Source organism: Peromyscus eremicus, chromosome 9 (genome assembly GCF_949786415.1).
Source record: "Peromyscus eremicus chromosome 9, PerEre_H2_v1, whole genome shotgun sequence".
Classification (NCBI taxonomy): Eukaryota; Metazoa; Chordata; class Mammalia; order Rodentia; family Cricetidae; genus Peromyscus; species Peromyscus eremicus.
The window spans coordinates 25,812,238-25,836,374 of NC_081425.1; the positions used below are offsets into that span (position 1 = coordinate 25,812,238).

Genomic DNA, 24,137 nt, shown 5'->3' on the forward strand with positions numbered 1-24,137 from the left:
TGAGGCCCCCTTTCAAGGTCCATTTAGTTTTGTATGTCTGCTCAGTCTGCCTACTTTAAGTAGTAATTAAGAATACTAAATTCTCCAATCTAATCTACGTGCTATGCATTGATTCATTCGGTGTTGATTGAGGGTCCAGTAAATATCAGACACTTATTCAGGATATTTATGTTGATTATCTTTTTTTCTTAATATTTTTATTGTTCATTACCAAAATGGTGTACGCGGAAATACATATTTTTTGTTTGTTAAAGCAGAATACTAAAAACCACGAATGTTTCCATTGAGAAATTATTTTGATTGGGAAAACACTGAAGCATTCTGTACCTGGGCAGACATATATAAAAATTTCACACCTTTGTCAAGGTTCTATTACAAAGTTTTATAATACTATTTACTGTTTGGTTTTCCTAGAGTGTGCTCATTTCTACTACTCTAAACAGTACCACAGAAAGTTTCACTGTATCTTAATAGAAATATCTTTTGTGAGAAGAAGTAGGGAAACACGGATATAATAAAATGCAGTAACACATCTTTTGCTAAGAATTTATTGTAACATATGGCTTTTATTAAATGGTAGGGATCAGGAATGGTTGTTTCTTTAAGCTTGATTGGCTTCTCCAGAATAAATACCAACATACCCACCCTGACATATTTGAAGATTGTTCTGTAAATAATTCCCAAATCTCCTTCTGAACATCTGTTTCACGCTCAGATTTCAGTGATATATGTCTATTTAATATGTATTCTAAAACATAATGTATTTAACATTAATATATTTTAAGTCATAATCAACCAATCAAAATTGAACTGATTTTAATTCAAGTATTTCTTTTTTCACAAAGGTGATTAGTAGTTTTTAATAGTTTGTATTCTGATTTCATAATATTAGGAATCAAACTGAGGTCAGTTTAAATATTGTTATAAGATTGTGCTTAATATGTTTACTTCATAATTGATAATAATTCTTTTTTGATAAAATGTGAGGTATCGTGGAACATGCATTTAGTCACAGCAGTTGAAAGACAGAGGGCAGGTGGATCTATATAAGTTTCAGGCAAGCCAGGACTACATAAAAAAAATTAAAAAAAAAGATTCTTTTGGATTGTTACATATGTAAGCTCAGCACAATGCCTGTTAAATGGAAAGCTCATATTACAATTCATATATCATCATGATCATCATCATTGCCTCATTAATGATGGTACCACACCTTTCTTTGCTAAGCTATATCCTTGTACCTCATTTGCATCTTTACTACCTTTATCTCCATTTGTATATAAATCGAGCTTATCTCAAAACTATCATACAGATATCATATATTTTTTCCTTTTCTAACTTTATTTACATTTAAAAATGAATTTTCTTTTGATCATCCTCCATTTGTATTTACCTTTTGTATTCTATCTGCACATTTACCACATATAAGTGTTAAGACTGATCATGCTTATAATTTTCAGGTGAAGAAAAGCCTACTGGACGGTTTTATCTTCTTAAATGCTAGGGATCATATGGTAACTGGGAAACACAAGCCAACCACATCATATTTACACAAGCTTCCAAATTTTGAACATTTCTCTTATAAATGTCAAATCATTAAGACTTCTAAGCAAGGGAGCAACAGTGTTAAGATTTGTACATTACAGTACAAATTTCAACTCCTTCAAACTGATTACAACAGCCAGATAGAAAAAGAGTGGAGATAAACTACGTAGATGCAATCAACCAGACATAAAAAGGAATTGGACATCAATGGTAAGAAAGGAGGTGATAAGGATCATCCCTCTGTTTCTGGTTTAGACAACTAGCTGATAATATTATTCTTTGAGCTTTATTCTGGTCTGAAATGGAAATAAATTAACCCTGAAAGGCAAACATGTGAAAAATATCAATATCACTCCTATGGGTATGCAACCCCTTCTAGAAGGGGATTATGCTTTTTGGATAACTATTTTAAGGCCAAAATATGTTTTTAAAAATCTCAAATTTTGTATGAAGGAATGGAATTTAAAACTTATTTTCACTTGTCCTGGCCTTACACATTATTACTTATACAAATTATAGTTATACAAAATTGTTATTGTATGTCATGTCACTTATTAGCAAGATTATAGGGAACACAATTGACACTTTTTTGATATGATAGCAAAGCTCTTGGTAAATGACAAACTACTGGAGAGAATAATTTCTAGTTCATTTGTTTCTTTCATGAAAATAGTCCACACTAAAAGGAAAAGGAAGATATTCCTTGCCATTAGTAGTTTAAGAGGTTAGAAGATATATAGGTTTGTTATAATAAAATACTTGATTTTGAGGAACTGTGTGAATGACAGCTTAAATATATACCTGGTAGGGTCATTTCTATGCCATTGTCTGCAAAAGAGTCTAATTCAGCTGTGGAAATTAACAAATCTGTTTTCAACCTGATTTCCATGGAATAAAATCATTTGGCTCTTGCTTACAAGAAGTTTATGAAAGATATTAACAAGATTCATAAGTTTAATAAATAAATAATAAAAATTCATAAGTTTAATAATAAACTTTAGCAACTCTTTCTTTCCCTGCATTGAGTCCTATGGAAGTGTTTACTGGCTCTAGCCTGGATTTGTTTTGCTTTGTTTTAGGGATCTGTTTCATCTGGTTAACAGTGACAGTGTGGTGCTAATGAGTCTTAAGACAGCAACAGCATCAAAAAGCAACGTGTTCTCTGATATAATTACCCCTTTCTTCTGCACACATACTACTTAACCTTTTATCTTGATAGTAATGGCTATCCTTCCTTAATTTTCAGTTGCATCAAAACTTTCTGAAGTTAGGCATAAAAAAGGGAAAGTATGTGAAGAACTGTATTCAGCACACAAGAGTTTATTCTAATATTTCTTATGAGTTCGAATTCCTAGTAATTTAGAATTGAAATAATTCTCTCTCTTAAGTTTCTTAATGCTGTTCCTGTTTTCCATGACTTTTCAAAGATTCTCAGCTACATGTCTTAGTAAATAGTGTCAGAAAGATGTTGCAATTTAGCTGGGATGTGGCTCAGTGGTATGGCACAGTGAGGAATGTACAAGGCACCGAACTGGTCCCTCATCTCACAGACAGAACAAATGATCCAGTTTAGAGTATGTCCTTAATTAATTATGCTTCCAAGAATTATATTGTGCTTTGTGGATATATGTTCTATAGTTATCCATTGTCAAGTAGTGTAAATATTAAAGACTGAAAATCTCATTATCATTGTATCTAAAACAATTTGATGGTGTCAAACCAAAACACTAGATGACTTCAGCATTTAGATGTTAAATCAAATGGTCTCAGCTGGTAAATGAGAGAAGGATAGCGAGAAAGAGAGATAGAGAGAAATAAATAGACAGGTAGATATGTGGATGGATAGATGATAGATAGATAGATAGATAGATAGATAGATAGATAGATAGATAGATAGATAGATAAAGAGACAGAGACAGAAAGAAACAGAGAGGTAGACAGAAACAGAGTCAGAGACAGAGAGAGAAGAGAGGGCTCTGTTTTATGATTCACATAAGGACTATTTCTTACTGTATATTAAAAACCAGCCTCACAGATAGTAGTTTATGTGTCATTTTCAATTCAATTAAAATGTATCCATTGAAATACCATTTATCTACTTTTCTAATCTCTGAAGTAACAGCTGCATGTCTGTAGAACCTGTGACTAGTGTTTGCTTTTACTTAGTAGACATGTTTTCACTGTTGGCTCAAGTTGACATCTTCCTAAGTGGTCTCCAATGGTATGCAGTAAGCACCCATTCTTGACATTATTTTCATTGTAAAGGAATCTTGACAATGTCAAGTTCCTTTCACAGTCTATCATTGTCACTCACTAAGCAGTACTGTGACTGTTAATCCCTTAGAGATTCATCTCCTTTATCAGGGTCAATCTGTGGGAAATCAGAACAACTCATTACATGCCATCTAGGTATGAAGGATAATAATACTCAAACATACTTTTATTAATTTTAAGGCATGATAATTTAAAGAAATATTTATAGGTCACAATAATTTCTGATTATTTTGCATGTACTCTACTCAAAACTCATTTGTAAATAATGTAGCCAACTTTTTTGGAATCCATTCATTATTGGGTGAATATAAGAATAAAAGGAAGAAATTAAATGATAAAATAATTATTAATAGTAGAGTTATAAATGCAGCCATTCATTCATACACTCATTTTTTGTATGTTTATTAAAGAGAAATTAACCATATTATTTTCCAAACACTTTCTATTTCCTATCTTGACTATGAATTGTGCTTCAAAATCTGAATTGATCATCTTTCCTTTTAATGAGAGTAATAAGGTTCTATAATGAATTCCATTTTAAGAACTTGCTCCTAAAAATAAACTGAAATGAATAGAAATATGAATTTTCCAAGTTCAACATGTTATTTCAGAAAGGAACTGTAATTTTAAATCATGGATGGAGATGGAAATTGAAAGAGAAAGGTGATTATGAATTTAAAAATTAAAAAGAAAACAAATGTGACAATCGTAGGTGTACTTCACGGCACATGTGGCTTGGTCGCTGGGTTTCATTATAGAACAACTTGCTGTGTGTCCTGCTGTGAACAGTCCATATATCCTTATAGCTGAAATATCTAGCCTTTGTTCCTTCATGATCTGCCCAGGGTTTGGGTGGAATACTGTTGCCCAAGATCATTAAAATATGGTTGAAAATTCTAAGTCAATAAAAACAAAGCAATATTAATTTTTCAAAGAACTCATAAATACTTTCTTTGGATTTTACCATTTTATATTTTTAATTCCTCTTTGAGTTATATATAACTGGTTATCTCTTTCAAGATGCAAGGGCTGTGTCAGAATCATCTTTTTATTTTGACTTTTTGGTCAAATAAAGAAAATACTTCTTGAAAAAGATTGAATCAATTTTTTTTTTGATTTTTCAAGACAGGCTTTCTCTGTGTAGCTTTGCGCCTTTCCTGGAGCTCGCTCTGTAGACCAGGCTGGCCTCGAACTCACAAAGATCTGCCTGCCTCTGCCTCCCAAGTGCTGGGATTAAAGGTGTGCGCCACCACCACCTGGCTCAATTTTTTAATTTCTATTTACTGCAACCAAAATGCTCCCGACACTTTTCCCTTGCAGTCTTAAAGATAATTATGGCAGTATCAGTAGACATATTGATGTGGAAGGGGGAAAACTTTGTGGAGTTCTCCCTCTACACAGAGAACTCCAGGCAATTAAACTCCTGGGAGAAGGAATATCAGACTTTGCTAGGATGATCCCATTTTTGATTGTCCAGAGCAGAGAGGTCAGCCTACAAACCATGTGCATACAAACAACAAAAATGAACTCAATGGTGGTGGTGGTGGTGGTGGCGGTGGTGGTAGTGGTGGTGTGTTTGTGTGTGTGTGTGTGTGTGTGTGTGTGTGTGTGTGTGTGTGTATGTGTGTGTGTGTGTGTGTATGTGTGTGTGCAGTTGTTTGTGCACATACACATACATAACAATAATAATCAGGGAAAAAGAGGGTATCAACTTGAGAGGTAGAGGTACAGAAAGGATTTGAAAGAAGGAGCTGGGAGGTGTTGGAGGGAAGGAAAAGAGGGAGAATCTCATGTAATTCTATTTCCAGTAAAATATAATTTGAAGGAATTATTAATTTTAAATGTGTTGGTGTTTGTTATATGTGCAGGAAAAGTATATATATTTTTATATACTTGTTCATAGTGTTACAGATACCTTATAAGCTGAAAACACTTGAAATTACACCTTTACTAATTGTAGGCATGCCTCCTTCTGAAGCCTCCTCTTTTCATTTCTCATTTGTTCACACTAATGGAGAAGGAGTACGATATAAATAATGCAAAAATCACTTACAGTTGACTTGGTTATATATTGTATATTTTTCATCAGACTCAGTCCCTAATTGTTTGCTCTATTTATTACCTAAATGAGCTAACATCATGAGTATTTAACAAATGATGATTGGCGGAGATGGCTAAGAGCCTTCTATGTAGTAAGAAATTCAATGTAGCATAAGAAACTCCCTGAGAAAAACACTTAGGTGGCGGGCTGACAGCTACCCATACTAAGAATCTGACAGACTGGGGTGCCGCAAAGATGGGAAAATAAGGGTTATCTTTTGCACAGCTATTCAAGCAGAATTTTAGTTACTGGTTTCACTTTAAAATTACTATCTCAAAATTTACATTTGTTATGTGTTAAATATGTGAAACAAAGTGAGGTTATTTAAAGTGTTTTATCTTTGTATTCTCTTGACATGATGCCTTAGAAAAGTTCATATTTATATAGTTATTTCACATTTGCCTAGAATAAGTATAAAAGTCATGTGTAGAGGAGGAAGGTATATAAAATTTTTGAATATGAAAGTGAACTTTTGTATCTGAATGTGAGAGCAGGTTGGAAGTATCTTTATGTGAGTCATTTCTGCATACAGCTATAAACTTTTTAAAACTAAAAGCTGTCATGGTTTCTAGTAAAATAATAAAGATATCCATTTTAATTGATTCTTTTCATTGTTTAATAAAATTGCTTTGTTTGATTGCTGAAGAATTTGAATTGAGTTTTCATTACCCACTCCTGAACAATTTACTCTGAGATCCAGACAGTATTGAGCTAATGAGTTCGAATTTATATTGAGCCTTAACTGCCTTCATGAAGTAAAGGGAAAAATATCACGGCAGTAACTAAATAGTCTTCATTGAAAACTATGTCGTAGAGATTTTACAACAAGGCTTTTAGTAGAGCTTAAGCATTAAATCAGAATTTTACCAACTTTGCTGTTTCTATGTTTATGATAGTCTCATCTGTTTTAAAAATAACTCATAAGGTAACAGAAAAAAGTTTAAATGGAGAATTTCAAATTAAAATGTTCTAGAGGAATGTATTAATATTGCCAAACTAATTTAAGACATGATTTATGCATTCCTTCTAAGAAATCCACACATAGCATCTCAAGACCTAGATTATTCTGACGATGTCCTGAATATCCAACTGTCTGTCCTCCAATGGACAGCTAGTACTGTCCCCATCCAAAATTTACATTTATGGTCGTTTGAAAGCCAGTGATATACTCATTCACAGACCTTGGGTATTTTGCTTTGACATTATTGTGTTTCCTAAAGTGACATTTTGGGTTCTCTGTTCAATGCCTGGGCAAGTTCTGTTCTAATGAGTCCATTTATTTTTATACTTGTGGTTGAATTAAGTCGTGCACTTTAACTTAATGTTGAGCAGATTACCGTTTCCTAAAATGATAACTTTGCATTGTATAAATTACATGCATTCTACTTTAGTTCAAAGGAGAATTTGTTAGATAGCCAAGACAATTTATTATTAATTATTATTATTAATTAAATTTATTATTTGGTTAGTTCAAACAGGATTAGATATTACACGTAGGTTAAATGTTTCAAAAATACTACTTTGCTGAAATTTGACATCCTGTCTAAGAAGTGAGGGAACAAATCACTGTTCAGAGAAAATTTTCTTCATTTAGCTCACTTCCCTTCGAGCCCATTTGCTAATTCTCTAATGTTAAAACTTTTTGGATTTCATTTAAAATTAGTGTTTGGATGATTTGGATGAATATTATATCCAAATAATTTATATTCGTTCCCCACAGGCAGCAGTGGTGGTTCTTGGGATAAGGAATCACTGCACTCTTCCCCATCCCAGGGATCTCAGGCGCCTATTACACATGCCCGCGTGCCTGCAGCGTATAACCTTCCAGTTAGCCATCCTCTCAACCATCTGCAGCACAGCCACCTTCTGCCAAATGGTACGATGGCAATTTTTAGCACTACAAGTGGTAGTTTTAAACATTCATTTCTTTAATGATGAGCAGGATGATGAATGATATACTGCATTCACACAGTCAATTAATGAAAACTATAGCATGTCTTTAAATTGTTACATTGCCCAGACAAATAATACAGCCAAGAACAGAATATTTGTATTTAAAGACACACAAAAAATTGATGTGATGAGTGATGACACAAAACTAGTTAGCTGTAAGCTTAGTTTCCCTGTTATGAGTGAATATTACTGTATAAAATAAACAAACGGTTTTCCTTTGACTGTCACTATTAGAATTTTTTTTTTCAATGGTTTAACTCTCAATGACATGTCATTGATGATTTTACCTGGAACACAGCAAATGATGATTTTATGTGTGTTCTCTTTTCAGGACTGGAACTTCCTTTTATGATGATGCCCCACCCTCTAATTCCTGTAAGCCTACCTCCAGCATCTGTCACCATGGCAATGAGCCAGATGAACCACCTTAGCACCATTGCAAATATGGCGGCAGCGGCGCAAGTCCAGAGTCCTCCATCTAGGGTGGAAACATCAGTTATTAAGGTAGCTGTCTCATCATAATGTTTTGGAATATTCATCTTAGATTACTATCCCTTCATCCATTTGTTTCATTCCCATAATTAAATCTCACCTCTGAAATCTAAAGGGGAGCAAACAGTCTCTGAAGGAAAAAGAAAAACTACGTATAGTAAGCAGTCACAAGATACAATATTTAAACCAGCTTGAGCAAATTTAAGTTCTTGCTTAATAGAAAGAACATAGGGGAGTAAGTTATATAGTTCGACTTATCTGGTCTCTTGCATGCACAGTTTGTATGTAGTTCTATTAGTGGTGGTATAAGCCTTTAGGAATGGATAATCAGGCAAACACGAGAGCTAAATTCTGGCACTTATTGAATGTATCATATTGGAAATGTAAATAAGTCTTTCTCATTGTACTCTGTATCTAAAATATGAGTGATACAGTATGGCTGCATTATCTACATAAGTAAAAAAAAACACAGTTAAGAATTTATAAAATCTAGAGTATTCTGTAATATTTAGATTGAGGTTGTCAGCTTGGGTGAGGAATAAGAAATAACAAAAATGCTTTAAAAATAGATCAATTTCTAAAGCAAGTAAAGGATAGTTCCAGCTTCATGGTCTTCCTTTAATACAATAATTACCTGTATTTTTCTGAATATAATACTCTTGAATTCAGGGTGGCTTTGGAGTATGTCCTATATAAACAGTCTTTGTACTAATGAGGTGAGGTGGCATGCAGCTGAGATTCCAGTGTGTTGGAGGCTGACGGGAGACTACCAAGCTAGTGCAACTTTGTCTTAAAAATTAAAAGTTATATATATATATATATATATATATATATATATATATGTGTGTGTGTGTGTGTGTGTGTGTGTGTGTATGTGTGTGTGTGTGTGTGTGTGTGTGTGTGTGTGTGTGTAATACTGGAAGAATGTTAAATGTAATTTACTTAGTGTAAAAACAGGTTTTTTTTCTTTTAAAAATATTTCTGTTAACAAGGAGGTGTGCCTCATATTGTTTTCAAAATTTAGTTACCAGATGAGGAGAGGAGTCTAATCACACTGCAAAACACCAAGATCAACTACTGAAATCCACTCCCTGGGAGAAAGTCAAAAAGGCCACATTTTCCTCAGAAAGGCCTCTTGAGAGGACATTTTCTAAAACTCTGTTTTCACCCATAATGGCTTTGGGGGACCCTGCGTTACAGGACGATTTGTTACTCAAGGGATTCTTCCACTATTACATTTACTATTTTGGAAAAATTTTTGGTGCTAAGAATATGACATGTATAATCATTGAAGTGATGTTTTAAGTACATAAAAATTCTTCAAAGCGTTCTTTTCCTTGTAGTGGACGCTATTTTAACACCTTTTAAGTACTAGTTTTAACCATAAGATGTTGGGGCTAGAGAGATAGCTTAATGTTAAGAGCATGTACTGCTCTTGTAGAAAACCTGAGTTTGGGTCCTAGCACCTACATCAGGCAGCTTATATCTGCCTGTAAGTACAGCTTCATGAGACCTGACACCATTTTCTAGACTCTGAAAGAACCTGAACTGGCATGTGCACAGAAAACACACATTTACATGTACATATAATTAAAAATAAAATGTCTTTATAAAAAGATTCAATTATTCATGTTTCAAAAAATCACATATGCTTATATAACTTTCAAATCTGAGCATCCTAACTTCTCATCTAGATAAGACTTGCATCAATAAAATGTCTAGATCACAGATTTTTGTAGTTTAAACTTATATGTATAACTTAGGAGGTTATGCCTAATATATTTTGAATTCAAAAGCACTGAGGAATATCAGGAGACTTGGCTTACTACTCTTTTCTATATACATACATTTTAAAAAAATGTCTGTGCAGAAACTCATAATAACTGAAATACTAGAATCTGGAAGCAGCTTTTAATAACTTTGTGTTGATTAAAGTTGAGGTAAGTAGGAGGAAGAAGTTTTCTTCTGGAAGTGTCTTTACATATTAAACCATAACTATATTTTTAGAAATATTCAGAAATATTTATGTGGTTTCTTGGGCTAAGTTTCAGAATACAGAGGAAGGAGATCTAGGAAGGAAGGAAATGTCCAAAAGGGAATAACAAAGTAAGGGAGCTTTATATCTTCCAAAGCGTGCCATCACCTACTAAGTCACACTGATATTCTACTTCTTAGTCTCTTGGGACAAATATGTTCAGAAATAAATTTGGCAACAGATAGAGTTAAGGAAGTTCTGGACCATGGTATAAATCATGATGGTCACAAGGACATGAGAAACATTGCTGTAGTTGAGATTAATTACAGAAAGCAGACAGTTCCCACTGTACTATCAAAGGGAAGGCCAACTGGCGTATAGAAGTTCTGAAAAACTCATTATCATTGGGCTCCTTTATTAACAGACAGCATTCACTTTGCATTTAAAACATTGACATGCTAAGTGACAAAACCAGGTGCCAAGATAATAACCAAAGCATCTGAGTTTGATATTAGTACACTCCATAGCAACAGTCTTGTTTAGTAAACTTACTTTGTCTATGCTAACTAAACATAGTTTAAGGAAGTTTTATTTTTTCCAAAGAAAACAGCTGACTGAGATGTCACATTGAACATAATAGGCCCTTGTGGGTAATTAGAATAGTGCCTGTGAGTTGATTTGCTTGACAAGATTCTAAATGTGAAGACCAGTTGAAAGTGTAATGTTAAACACTGAAGATTTAGCCCCATATCAAAATAAATAGCTTCTAAAGAGAAAATGTAAACACGAAGGATTGTCTACATCCTGAATAAATTGTTCATCTTTTATAAGTGATGATAGGGATTAAGAATAAGCACAACTAAGGGGGATTGGAACTAAAATATGTTGTATAAAATAAAAGTGAAAATATACCTTTCAGGGTAATATATTATAAAATATTCCTCTCTTACTGATTTTTGTAAACTAAAATGCCCCAATACTTTTTTTTCAATGACATACTCACTAGTGCACTCAAATTGGACCAAGGTCTCAATTTATGAGTTGCTGCCTGTTGGAAAAATCTACCTGTTGTTATTGCTAATATGGCCCTTGAACAGAAATGCTTTTTCATTTGTAAGTGATATTTGTATGTGATTAAAAATAAAAAATATTACTGTATCATGGATGAAAATTACATAAAGGTGAATTTTTAATTTGTATAAAGATATTTTGGGGCAGATATAATCAAATTTCTTAAAATTTGTACAATGTCTATGACTGTTTTCATATACAAAGACAGTGTTGGGTAAAACTTGTTATCAGTGACTGAGAATGTTGCAGTTCAATTGGTAGATTGCTTGCCTAGCATCACAGGGGTTACTCAGCTGACACATCACACACACACACACACATACACACACACATTCTCATGTGTGCACACTTGCACTCATACACCTAGTGCTATCTGACCCTTAATGGAAAATAGTTTATCATTAGACATCTGATGACTTAATTTCTCGTGAATCTTCTATTCTTGTAGATTGTTGTGGCAGCTAAAATGTAAAATGAAATAAAATAAATAAACCCAAAACTGTAGAGACAGACAAATGAAAAAATTAAAATCATTGAGGTTTCAGAATTTGAAGACTCAGTGAGACAGCTGGCCAGTGGCAGCTAGTTTGGAAGACTGGAGGGGTTTAGTAAGGCAAATGTAAAGAAAAAACTGGGCAAACACTGTTTATAATTTTACCTTAAATCCATAAGACCTATACATTTATAGAGATAGATTATTGTAGACTATATATGAGTCTATTAGGTCAGTGAGGTCAATGTATTTTTACTGTCTACCATTCACAGAATATAAGGTGACAATTAATTGAGGTTTTTATATTGTTTTAGTTACTTTTCTCATTGCTGTGATAAAACACCACACCATAGCCACTAAGAAAGGAAAGGGTCTCCTTTGGCAAACAGTTCAAGGGTAAAGATGGCCATGATAGAGAAGCCCTGGCAGAAAAGTTGAAGGAAGCTTGTCTCCACAGAAACTGTGATGAGTGCTGCTGCTCAGCTTCCTCCTCTTTATTCAGACCAGAATCCAAACCCGGGCAATGGGACTGCTCATATTCAGGATAGGTCTTCCACTTCTACTAAACAAATCTAAATACTTTCTCACACACATTTCCAGAGGTTTGTTTCCATGGCGATTCTACATCCCTTCAAGTTTATAACCACGGTTAACCAATACATATATCATGCAATTCAGTTTCCTCTGTGGTTGAGAAACATTTTCCGATGGCTTCCCCCTCTGCGCACACATGCGCGGGCACACGCGCGCGCACACACACACACACACACACACACACACACACACTGATGGTGCTTAATTTTAGCAAAATAAACATTGAGAATTATATTATTAAAATTCACCTATTAATCAAAATTAAAGTTGTATCTCAATTATTAATTAAAAATGTTTTTTTTAGGAGAAAGGTTTCCACTAATATATTTTGCTTTAGTCAATTAAAGATTTAGAGAGAGTGTGGTATCTCTGCTTCTAGACCTTGCATTCTAATATTTTTATGGTACCTAATCAAGCATTTTGACTGACTTTTGGTGGTTTCTAGAAGGTGCACTCTACCTCTGTATAGTACTCTAGAAGTAAACTGATCAGTTTAAGTCCAGAAATGAGACTCTGGACTTGGAAATAAACCATAATTTGTACAACAGTCTATAAATATAGCCACAAGTCTTAAGTTGGTTTTGTTTGTTTGTTTGTGTGATTGTTGGAAGTAGGGAGTCTGATTGATATATTTCTCAGAATGTTCAAATATATATTATTAAGTTAATTATTTCTTAACCTATGTTTATATTAGAAATTTGTGTTTATATATTTTTTAAAATTATATTGCAAGTCTCTTGATTTAGAATCTATAGATATATTTAAAGGCTAATACTCCAAACTCTCTAATAGACAATTTATGCCATTTTTGTATGATTTCTAAATTTTAGTTATTTTCCTTTATTATCTCAAATCATTAAGTGAAATAAGCAGTCTAAATCAAGAGATCAATTTCTTTTGTCATTATCAAGTTCTTTAATGGGATGAAATGCTTTGCTGATTGACCTGCTGTGGATTCTTTTAATGCATAACTTTAAGTTCTCTCAATGAATCACTGTTCTAACCACATTTTATTTAATACATATGTAGTGATATCAAGGATGTTAAGAAAAAGTTTCTCATTGGAATTTCTATGTATTCAGTGGATTTAAAATGGAGCCTGGAGTAGGACTTCTGGGCTTAGTGTTTTTGCTGTCCTCCCTCCTAGGCACATGCCAAGTTGTTTTACATCTATACAGTGTCTTCTTCTTCTTCTATGTATGGGTGCCATAGTGACACTACTTAGATCAGGTATCATAACAAATAGATAACTGTTACAGTATTTGTAATTATTTGTGCAAGCAATGCCCACAGCTTATGAGTATTTTTGTATTCTTTGAAAGTATTCTTAGTCATTAGACCTACAGGTTCCCAGGAGGTCCTGATCAGGTTAGCCAAATATAGTCACAAGGCTGTTGTGAGATTCCTTTATCTTTCATTCCCTCTCTCTCTTTTAAGCTATCTTCACCCTAAAAAATCCCTTTATCTCTTGTTCTCTTTTCTTTTTTCAACTATATTTACTTTCAAAAATATATAAAAAATGACTTCTTGCCAGGCAGTGGTGACACAAGCCTTTAATCCAAGCACTCAGAAGGTAGACACAGGGAGATCTCTGAGTTTGAGGCCAACCTGCTCTACACAGCAATTTCCAGGACAGCCAGGGCTATGCAAAGTAACCCTGTCTTGAAACAACAAATAAAAAAATTGGCTTATTTGGAGTCGAGTTCATATTTAAGAAAAGCAGAGTAAACAGAAAGAGAGGAAGTGTTTTTCTTCCTTCTTTGTGTAAATGACACAGTTGATTTATCAAATGATACTGAGGACAAATTTTATGATCATATAATTATTCTATCCAATAAATGAGTAAGTGATAATATCACCATATTATAAATCCTTTGAAGTGATTAATGTTGGGTGTGATTATCAGTGGCTGTTGCTATCATAAAAGGCAGGTACAATACTCTGCTGTAAAAGACATGTAACACTATCCATAAAATATACTTGTGGCCAAACAAACTTGAATGTATACTCCAGTTTAATTCTGTATGGACTCAAGAAAGAAAAGAACACGATTATCATTTCGACACATCAAAGCAACTCCAAATAAGAGGATTACAGTAGGCATAGTCTCTCAGAACATACAATGTCCCTAACCAGATGAAAACCTGGCTGCATATATTTGCTGTGGAGAGAGACGCCAATAAACAGCATGAGAACCAGGTCCGAATTGACCCAATTCCCTTTCACTTTCTACATTTATACCTTTCTTTTGCCCAGAATGGAAAAAGTTCAACCATTTAATTACAGCACTAGTACTGATCTGATAGCTCACAACTATATTTCCTGCCCTTGGGTAGCTGAGGCAGGAGGACTATGAGTTCCATTAAAGCCTCGGCTATATAGTAAGAACCGGCCTGAAAAGGGGCAAAAATTGGTATTCATTTTTCATCAAGATAAATTATGACTTCCAAGTCAAGAGTATGATTTCATGTTTTGACTAATTTTATATTAACTATGCCCTATAAAACAATAAGCGTGCCAGAATTACCATGTACATATGGAAGAAACAGACTTCTAGAATGAAGAAGTTGAAAAGCAATAGGAGAATAAAATTAAGATTACATTTCTAGACCCTGCTGTTTAAATTGAGTAAAATTGAACATTTCTTGTTTTTCATCACCAAAAACGTATTTTTAAAGTGTCCCACACCTTCCATGGACCCTCATTGTAGGACATGAAAGTGATAAAGTTTTCAAATGGGAACCAGTCTTTAGTTACTAGAAGTATGTTGACACACAAAATGAAACAGTGTGAATGTGAGCAGTAGCAAAGTGAGGACTATGGGAGTATGGGATTTAGGTCATGTATTAATTAGAAGCACTGGCCACCTATGCCAATTTATAAATTAAGAAGTTACAGAAAGTTGTTATGTGACATTAGCAGTACCCATTTATCTACTTCTATGTCATTCCCAAAGAAAGAATCTGTAACTGAAATAAAGATAAAGACTTTTATAAGGAGAGTAAAGGGAATTAAATAGAAAGCTAAATTAATTAAAACTCTGTGAAATAATCATTTAAGTAAACTAGTTGTAATTATTTACTCTTTCTCAGGGAATATAAACTTTTTTGTGGTGGAAAGCAGGTAGGTATGACAGTGCAATTTTGAAAATATTCCATCAGTCATGGATGCAACAATCTGAATGCATTGGTTTTGACTTCCACCTTTGATTTTAAATTACCATAAGGAACAATACTTATTGCTCTGCACCAAATGTATGCCGGCTCCTCTTTACAGTTCTTCTTATACCATTACTTTATTAGTTTGACCTTTTTACAGTGAAGGAGTACTCCTCTTAAATTTTCATTAATTATTGTGGCAAGTATTATAAAGATGGAACATTGCAAAAGATTGTGTTTTATTGATTGGTAGAGTTGATTTGGACTATAAAGCAGTGTGTCAAAGTATTAAATAATCTACCTCTCTGTTCTACCCCAGGCCTATCTTAGAGGTTAAAAGGCATCAAACCAATGAAGTTATAAATTCAGTTTACATAGTCTCCCCAAGACAGTGAACTACTTCTTTCCTATTATATCTAAATAAAACTCATTATCTATTTTGTTTCAGTAATAATTACAGGGTTCTTTCCAAAGCTATTCTTTACTGTCTCCAGTATTCTCTGTCCTATAGAATACCCTGGAAAGGCAAGCATACAAATATGATAAAAGAATTAAGCTGTTGAAACAAATTAATTTATTGTGCAACAATGTATTCAATTCTTACTTGCTCAATGGATTTTGCTTTAATGAAATTCTTCAAAGAACAATACATCACTTTCTCAGGATTGAAATTATACATTAAGTGAAATGACTTAATATGTTGTGTCTCAATTTATAGAAAGTTTCAATTGAATAATTAAGCTTTTAAATCATAGCATAAAATGTTTTCTTTAAATAAAAGTATTATGTATTGTTGAAGAATTCTCTGTTTTTAAATCTAAAACTGCAGTAAAGTCAAATCAGGAAAGCCAATTAAATGCTTCAAGTGGTACAATTCCCATAGTTTTAAACTATGCCTTAGAAATATATTTTATATTGAGGTTTAATCAGTTTTTACTTAGTTTATTATGTCATTTTTAGGGTATGTTGAATGGATAAAGGAGTAAGTAAATGATTTGTGAGTTAAATAAATCAGCATAGTAGATTGTGACAAACATTGAATAATAGGACATTTTTCTACTCATGAGAAAATTTTAAAAGAAATAAATAATGCTTTTTATTGACGTGACCATTGCTGTTTCAGTTTATAAATAAGCACTTAGGTTTTGAGAATTAAATATCCATGAGGAAACATATTCCCATCCTTTCCATTAGTACTTGCTTTGAAATTTGTTATGGCAAGAAATTCAGATTTATAAATGATCTTACAGAAATTGATTTATTTTTAAATTGCACTTATCGCTGTTCAACACATATAAACAAGTACCATTGCAAGTAAGATCATTAAGATGATTGTTACAGGACATATTAAAATGTACTGGAAACACTGTTGTCATGATTTGTAGAAGATACATTGGTTGATTTAGAAAATTCTATTTTAATAAAATTCAACTATTTTCCCAAGTACATATTATATATTCCTACATAAGTAAAGTACTAACAATCTTATTGGATGGAAATTATATTTAAAACTTAGCCAAACTTGGAGACCCAGTCTGTCTAAATAAGGAGCTATTTTTATTGGCAATCATGGTTACAGGAGTAGACAGTCAGTTTTCTTCTGAGATGTGTTAACTGGGAGCCTCTGCATGTTCTAATGAATATTCTTATACCCAGTCACATAAATTTAGTGCTAAGGGAACACTCAGTGGGTTTAAAAAAATGCCATGCGGTGGTGGCGCACACTTTTAATCCCAGCTCTCAGGAGGCAGAGCCAGGCAGATCTCTGTAAGTTCGAGGCCAGCCTGGTCTACAGAGTGAGATCCAGGACAGGAACCAAAACTACATAGAGAAAGCCTGTCTTGAAAAAAACAAATACACACACACACACACACACACACACACACACACACACACACACACAAAATTGGGAAGGAAAACTGCTGAAGGGACAGGAAAAAAATGGAGGGGAGGAAAATGATTGTAGGTCTTATCAAAACACATGCTTGGTATTATAAACAAATTTTTTAATTTTAAGAAATCAAAATTTACAAACAAGGAATCAATACTGAGTTGTATAAATTTTAGAAAGTTTGTCTCATTGTGGATGCAACATAACTAAACTACATTTAATACATTAATACATCCTTACTTTTTTATTAATCTATTGTAAAATTTCAAACTCATATTCTATAATAAATATACAAATACTGCAAAATCAATATAAAATTTAACCATCAAATTTGCAGTTGCCAATTTTTTTTTTTTCGAGACAGGGTTTCTCTGTGTAGCTTTGCGCCTTTCCTGGGACTCACTTGGTAGCACAGGCTGGCCTCAAACTCACAGAGATCCACCTGGCTCTGCCTCCTGATTGCTGGGATTAAAGGCGTGCGCCACCACCACCCGGCCGGCGCAGTTGCCAAATTTTGATTTGAGCCTTTATATCATTATAATTACATCACTTCTGTCCTTCACCTTTCTCAAACCTTACTATACACCCCTCTTTGCTATCACAACAAAATTGGCTTTTGTTGCATGCATATAAGTATATGCTTATATTTCTAAAACTAACCTGCTCAGTCTGTTTTTTGTTTGTTTTGTTTTCCTTGTTGTTGATTTTTTCTTGTTTTTTTGAGATAAGATTTCTCTGTGTAGTCTTGGCTGTCCTGGAACCCACTCTGTAGACCAGGCTGGCCTCGAACTCACAGAGATTTGCTTGCCTCTGCCACCTGAGTGCTGGGATTAAAGGCATATGCCACCACTGCCTGGCTAAACTGACTAGTCTGAGTACTGTTATTGTGATTTCAGTACTGACCATTTGGTATTGGAAAACCAAGTGATGAGCTCTTCTCTGGGGAAGACAGTTTCTCCCACTCAGGAATCGTAGTTACCCGTGGTCTTTGTTTAATGTTGAGGTCTTGTGCACTTTTCCCCTTCTGCTTTGGCATATCTATTGTTGTCATTGTTCAGCAAATGTTAGACAGTCATGCTGGTGAGACTTGATGAGCTTAGCTTCTGTCATTGCTAGGAGACACAATCTCCCAGCAACTTCTCTGATGCTCTGGCTCTTACACTCCTTCTGCCCCCTCTTCCATGGTGTTCTCTGAGCCTGAAGAAAAACAAAAACAAAAACAAAAACAAGAGTCAAACAAATGAAAAACCAATAATTCACATAAGCCTTTGTATAAATGTACACCTATAACTTAAATGAAATTCTTCCATCTGGCAGACAATATTCCCTCTAAGAGCCAAAGAAAGGCTACCAATTAAAAACTCTAACAACAGGCATGAGTAACACCATCTTTTGAATTATTGTTCAGCATTGCTCAAGAGACTCCTAAAATGTACAGGCTATCGCTATTGCTTTTTATCGCCCCCAGAGATGGAAAATTAAAAATCCTATTGCTTCACATATCATGCACTTCAGACACAGAACTCAGAGGCCCTTGAGCTGAAACTGACCTGAATGTTGCCTCCCTAAGGACTAGCTTTCATGGTACCAGAAGGTGCCATGCAAGCTTCCAAAGGAGGGAAGAAACCAACAGTCCTCCCCAGTTATGATGCCTATAAATATCAGCCACATGGTGGGTGTGTGTGCGCGCACGCGCGCGCGCGTGTGTGTGTGTGTGTGTGTGTGTGTGTGTGTGTGTGTGGAGGGGTGTTTCACTGCCAACTTTTTCTTCAGTAATTTGTTTATCTTTAATCTTTTAGGTGAAAGATCACTGAAGTTGAGTTGGAACATAAGTATCCTATATTCATCTAAATATCACTCAGTTTTTCTATTAGCAGAAATTAGAACACTCAATTCTTAGCATCTTATTAACTATGGTGAAGGAAAATGATATTGTATAATGCCTCTGACAGCTCCCCTTTGGTGCACTTTTATTGTTCTTTCCAAAAGCCAATCTGATATAGACCTGCTAAAAGCTCCTAAGTTTCAGCAAGCCATCATTACAGGAATTTAATAGCATTACACCTAGACTAGAATACGGATGATGATTTTCTTTTTGTTGTTGTTTTTAATATTTACAACACCGTTTGAACAGATAGGTTCCTTTCCATGCAATTTCTGATGGGATTGCATCGTGTTCTTTAGGACACACATTGGGAATTTTTTTTATTATATGGATTTTTTAAATTAAGCTTTAACATTTTGGCAATTATTTTCATTTTATTTGTAATGTTTTGCAAAATGAATCCTCAATGTATGTGTTGAAGATCTTCATTATTAATACAGATCATTGAAAAAAAGGTTGTTCAATAAAAGAGTTACTGGTTTTGGCTTGCTACTTAAAAATATATATGTAACACACACACACACATATATATGTATATAAACTGAAAATGTCTAGATCTCCTTTTATAGGTAGGTATTATTTTCCTTTGGGTCGTAGAAACTAATAACCACACATTTCTTGGTTTAAATTATACAAGAAATTATTTCTGATATTTTTGGATTATAGAATTTCAAAATCAAAGTGTTCAGGCATCTGTGTTTCCCTGATATTCTGCTTCTCCAGAGCTCTGCAGTAGCTGACAATTCCTGGCATTCCTTGGTTTGCCTATATGTAATTTCAGTCTGCCCTCCTTCTTAACAAAAAATATCTATCCTTTATTGCCACAGCATCTTGAAAAGCTGCTAGCCAGAGATGATTGCCAGCTTATCCAGTGTAGTATGACCTGCTCTTGATCAACTACTAATGCACAGACCATCTTTCTCTATAACCTCATATTCCTAGAAACAAATGGTTCACACTTTAACATGTGTTTCCTTAGGTGTCGGAAAGAGGTGGCTTACTTTGTCAACCAAAATATCTGGAAACAAATATCAACCACAGGCATTTCTAACATCTGGTCATTTGGTTCTTATATGCAGGCAGATTGTAACAGTCTAGCGACTGATAGGGTTTTGTGACCAGAGCTGTGAACGGTGCTCTTTCCTACTGCAAGTACACAGGATTGAGCCTCCTTCTAGTCTTCTATTTAAATAAATCAGAATTTTTAAAAACATTATCTTCTCTAAGTTCAATTATATTTTAGAATATTTTCCTCTATTTGTAGTTTTCTACTCAAATACCTGCATGCCTCAACACCATTAATATATATATATATATATATATATATATATATATATATATATATATATATATATATTCTATTTTATGTGAATGCTTTGCCTACATCTATGCCTGTGTAGAAAGAAACATGTATTCCTAATGCTGGCAGAGGCACAAGGCAGATGTCTTATTCCCTGCAATTGAAATTACAGGTGATTGAAAGCTATGTCAATGATGAGAACCAAACCAAAGTCTTCTGTAAGAGCCCCAGTACTCCTTCACCACTAAGCCCTCCTCTCTGGCACACCATTTGTTTTTAATGTGGAAGTATTTTTCTGTACTTAAACATATGTATTGATTATTGTAGGGACAATTCATCAGTGCCTATGTCTGTTAATATCTAAAGACTAAAGTATTTTGTTAATAAAAATATGAAGTGTTAGCTAATGGTTATTTTGTTAATCTGTAATCCCATGCACATTAACTCATTATGTGTATATAATGTCACATAACTCTAAATAGCATGGCTACAGAGCTTGTTCAGACTGATGGGCATAGTAGTAGGCAAATATCTTCCTATAATTGAGAGACATTATAAAGAGATACTCTGACATCCAAATGAACAGGAATGACTAGAGAAAGGGGCCTAGGTAGTGAGATTTATTTGATTCATAGATAGTAATTTCAATATTAAATAATATTTCATTTCTATAATGCATTAATTTTGACCATCATGTGTCTTGGGTGGTGTCACCCTGAAAGAGCTGTTAACAATTCTCTGATAATATTTTGGTCAGTTACATCCATAATGTGTGTGGTGAATGATGCCTATTGCCTGCTGAAGTATAAAAACACTTGTAAAGATGCCTTTAAAACAACTACCCTGAACTCAGTCTTGCTTAGTTTTATCAACTCTTTCTTGTTGAGGTGATCTTACTGGGATAATTTCAATTGTCCTCTATGACCTAACATTATCTCCAGGGAATGGATTAGTACTATTTGCCATGGCTGTATTGAGGTTTACCAATAAAATCACAGTTTACTACCTTGCCTTTTTAAGAGTATATGATATCATGAATTCAGATGACAACAGAGTTAAGAATTTGAAATTGGCTATGTTTGAGATTTCTGGACAAGGTTAAATATTTCTTTTTGAGTGCTGGTGAAACAGTATGGGTTTTTGAGGCAGTCCTCTTCTTATTTGTCATTGTATTAGGAAAAAACAAATTCATGCACAAAAGACTTAGTATATTGACCTATTCTCTTCTTTCACTCTGTGCAATGCAGGAGCGTGTTCCCGACAGTCCCTCACCTGCCCCCTCTCTTGAGGAGGGCCGAAGGCCTGGCAGTCACCCATCATCACACCGCAGCAGCAGCGTCTCCAGCTCCCCTGCACGGACTGAGAGTTCTTCTGACAGAATCCGTAGGTCTCATACGTGTACTTGTCACCATCTTAAGCTTTATTAGGTGCAGCTGGGCTTTCTAATCAAAATGCCCTCATTCCAAATAGATCTCAAATGTATCATGTACCAAAGCTCCCTAGCAATAGCCATTCCTCAAAATTATGTGTCTCAGTTTGGAATGCCATGAAGGATGATGCGGCATTAACAGGTTCTGCTATAACTGCCTCTCTTTGATACTACACATAAAGATTTGAGCTATGAAACAGAAAAAGTAAGTAATCTTCCAGATTAGTTTCTGAAGTACACAGCCAATTCCCAACTACCTAACATCTAAGTGAATCGTTTATGGTTCATTCAATGGCATTTCTTCAATGGAAACTTTGACCACTTTTGAAATTCATTAGGCTTTAAAATTCACCATTATTGAATAAAGATATTCACAAACACAAACAACAGAAATAATTAAGCACACTAAATTTGGAAAGTTTATTTCCTGGTCACCTGATTAAAGAACCTTAATTTCAGAATTTGTGTCTGGAATACTCATCCTGTTATTATTAAATTTTGTAGTAGCTCTTCAATTTATTTTATATAAAAAGTACAATATTAAGTCTTGGGTCTGGTAAAATGGATCAGCAGCAAAGAGTCCTTGACACTGTTTTAGAGGACCATAGATTGTTTTCAAGCTCCCATATCAGGTCACTACAGCTCCAAAAAAAAAAAAAGTTTTAATTTCTACATAGAAGATATTTCTTCTATAAAATCACAGAAAAAAAGTGATCCCAAACAAGATTTTAGCATTACTATTGTATTATTGTTATTTTCACATTTAATAAGTTTTTCAGATAATATTTTTAGAAGCAAGATGATTTTTTCTTACCTGGTGCAAGAATAAACTAAAGATCACAAATCACAATTAATATTTTTATCTCTGCCTATAGATGCTGAAATTCTTCCAAGGTCCTTTTCAACACCCCCTCCATTTGTTACCTTAACATTGTGATCAACACAGACATTTGTTTTGCACAATGGTCTTTTGATTACATTGTTGTGATGTTCCTCATGGTTATACCCAGCTTTTGAATTTTTGCTCAAAACTACAGCTGAGATAGGGTATCAGTGGAGAGTCATGAAAAGTGATAGAGAATATATACTGATGACTATGTCATTTGTTAATTTAAGGCTACAAACTCTTACCATTTGGAGATATTAAACACCTTGTGAAAGAATATGCTAGGATGATATTCTCTGTTGTCTATAATAGTTTCGTCCCTCACTTATGAGTCACCGATGAAACTTAAAATAATTAAAGGTTGGCTGTCAGTAGTAACTCTTAATACAATCCAATGACATTCATAGGAATCTCTATTCTTCCAGGAAAGTGAGGTTTTATACAATATATTTTCCTTCTCAAATTTTGCAAAATAAGCAAGATTTATTTTGTTTGACCAGTTCATTAAATGAATTTGTTGACTTACTTCTGTGAATCCTGAGTGTTGAGTCATCTGAGTAACAATACAGTTTAATCATTTCAGTTGTGACAGATCACCACTGGAAGCTAGAGAAAGCCACTATTTTCCAATGACTTAGTAGATATTAATTGAATTTGAGTTGCTGAAGACTACTTTTTAGATAAATTTTGTGATTCTTATGACATGCCATATTCTGTGGAGTAGACTCCAGTAAGGATTCTGAAACCATGATTTCAGTTCTTTAATTGTAGAAAACTATACTGGCTTTGTCAGGGCACTGGCTCATCATTCAATTTAACCTGACAGTGTTAAAGGGAACTTTATCGTGGAGATCACAGTTTTTCAAAAGTGGTGCAAATTATTTACTTACTTACTAAGGGGAGAACTTGATGCATAAGAATATAACCTCATCAGTAGTGGTTGCACTAATATGGACATTCCACAGTATTCTAACCCTAGAAAATGGTTTGTTTTATGTGACAACAGGTACAGTAAAGTGGGTGATATTTCCAGTGTTTCTGTTTATTCTATATGATTATCATTGGTTATCAATCTCCTAGTAATTTTACT

At 34.1% G+C, this 24,137-nt stretch overlaps 1 protein-coding gene across 1 annotated transcript in view; it reads left to right on the forward strand.

The window, feature by feature from the left end:
- Dach1 (dachshund family transcription factor 1) overlaps positions 1 to 24,137 on the forward strand; it is a 390,311-nt gene that overhangs the window by 249,966 nt on the left and 116,208 nt on the right. The window contains exons 4-5 of the mRNA XM_059274317.1: positions 8,205 to 8,377; positions 21,980 to 22,115. Coding sequence (XP_059130300.1) covers positions 8,205 to 8,377; positions 21,980 to 22,115 — 309 coding nt within the window. The remainder of the gene's footprint in view (positions 1 to 8,204; positions 8,378 to 21,979; positions 22,116 to 24,137) is intronic.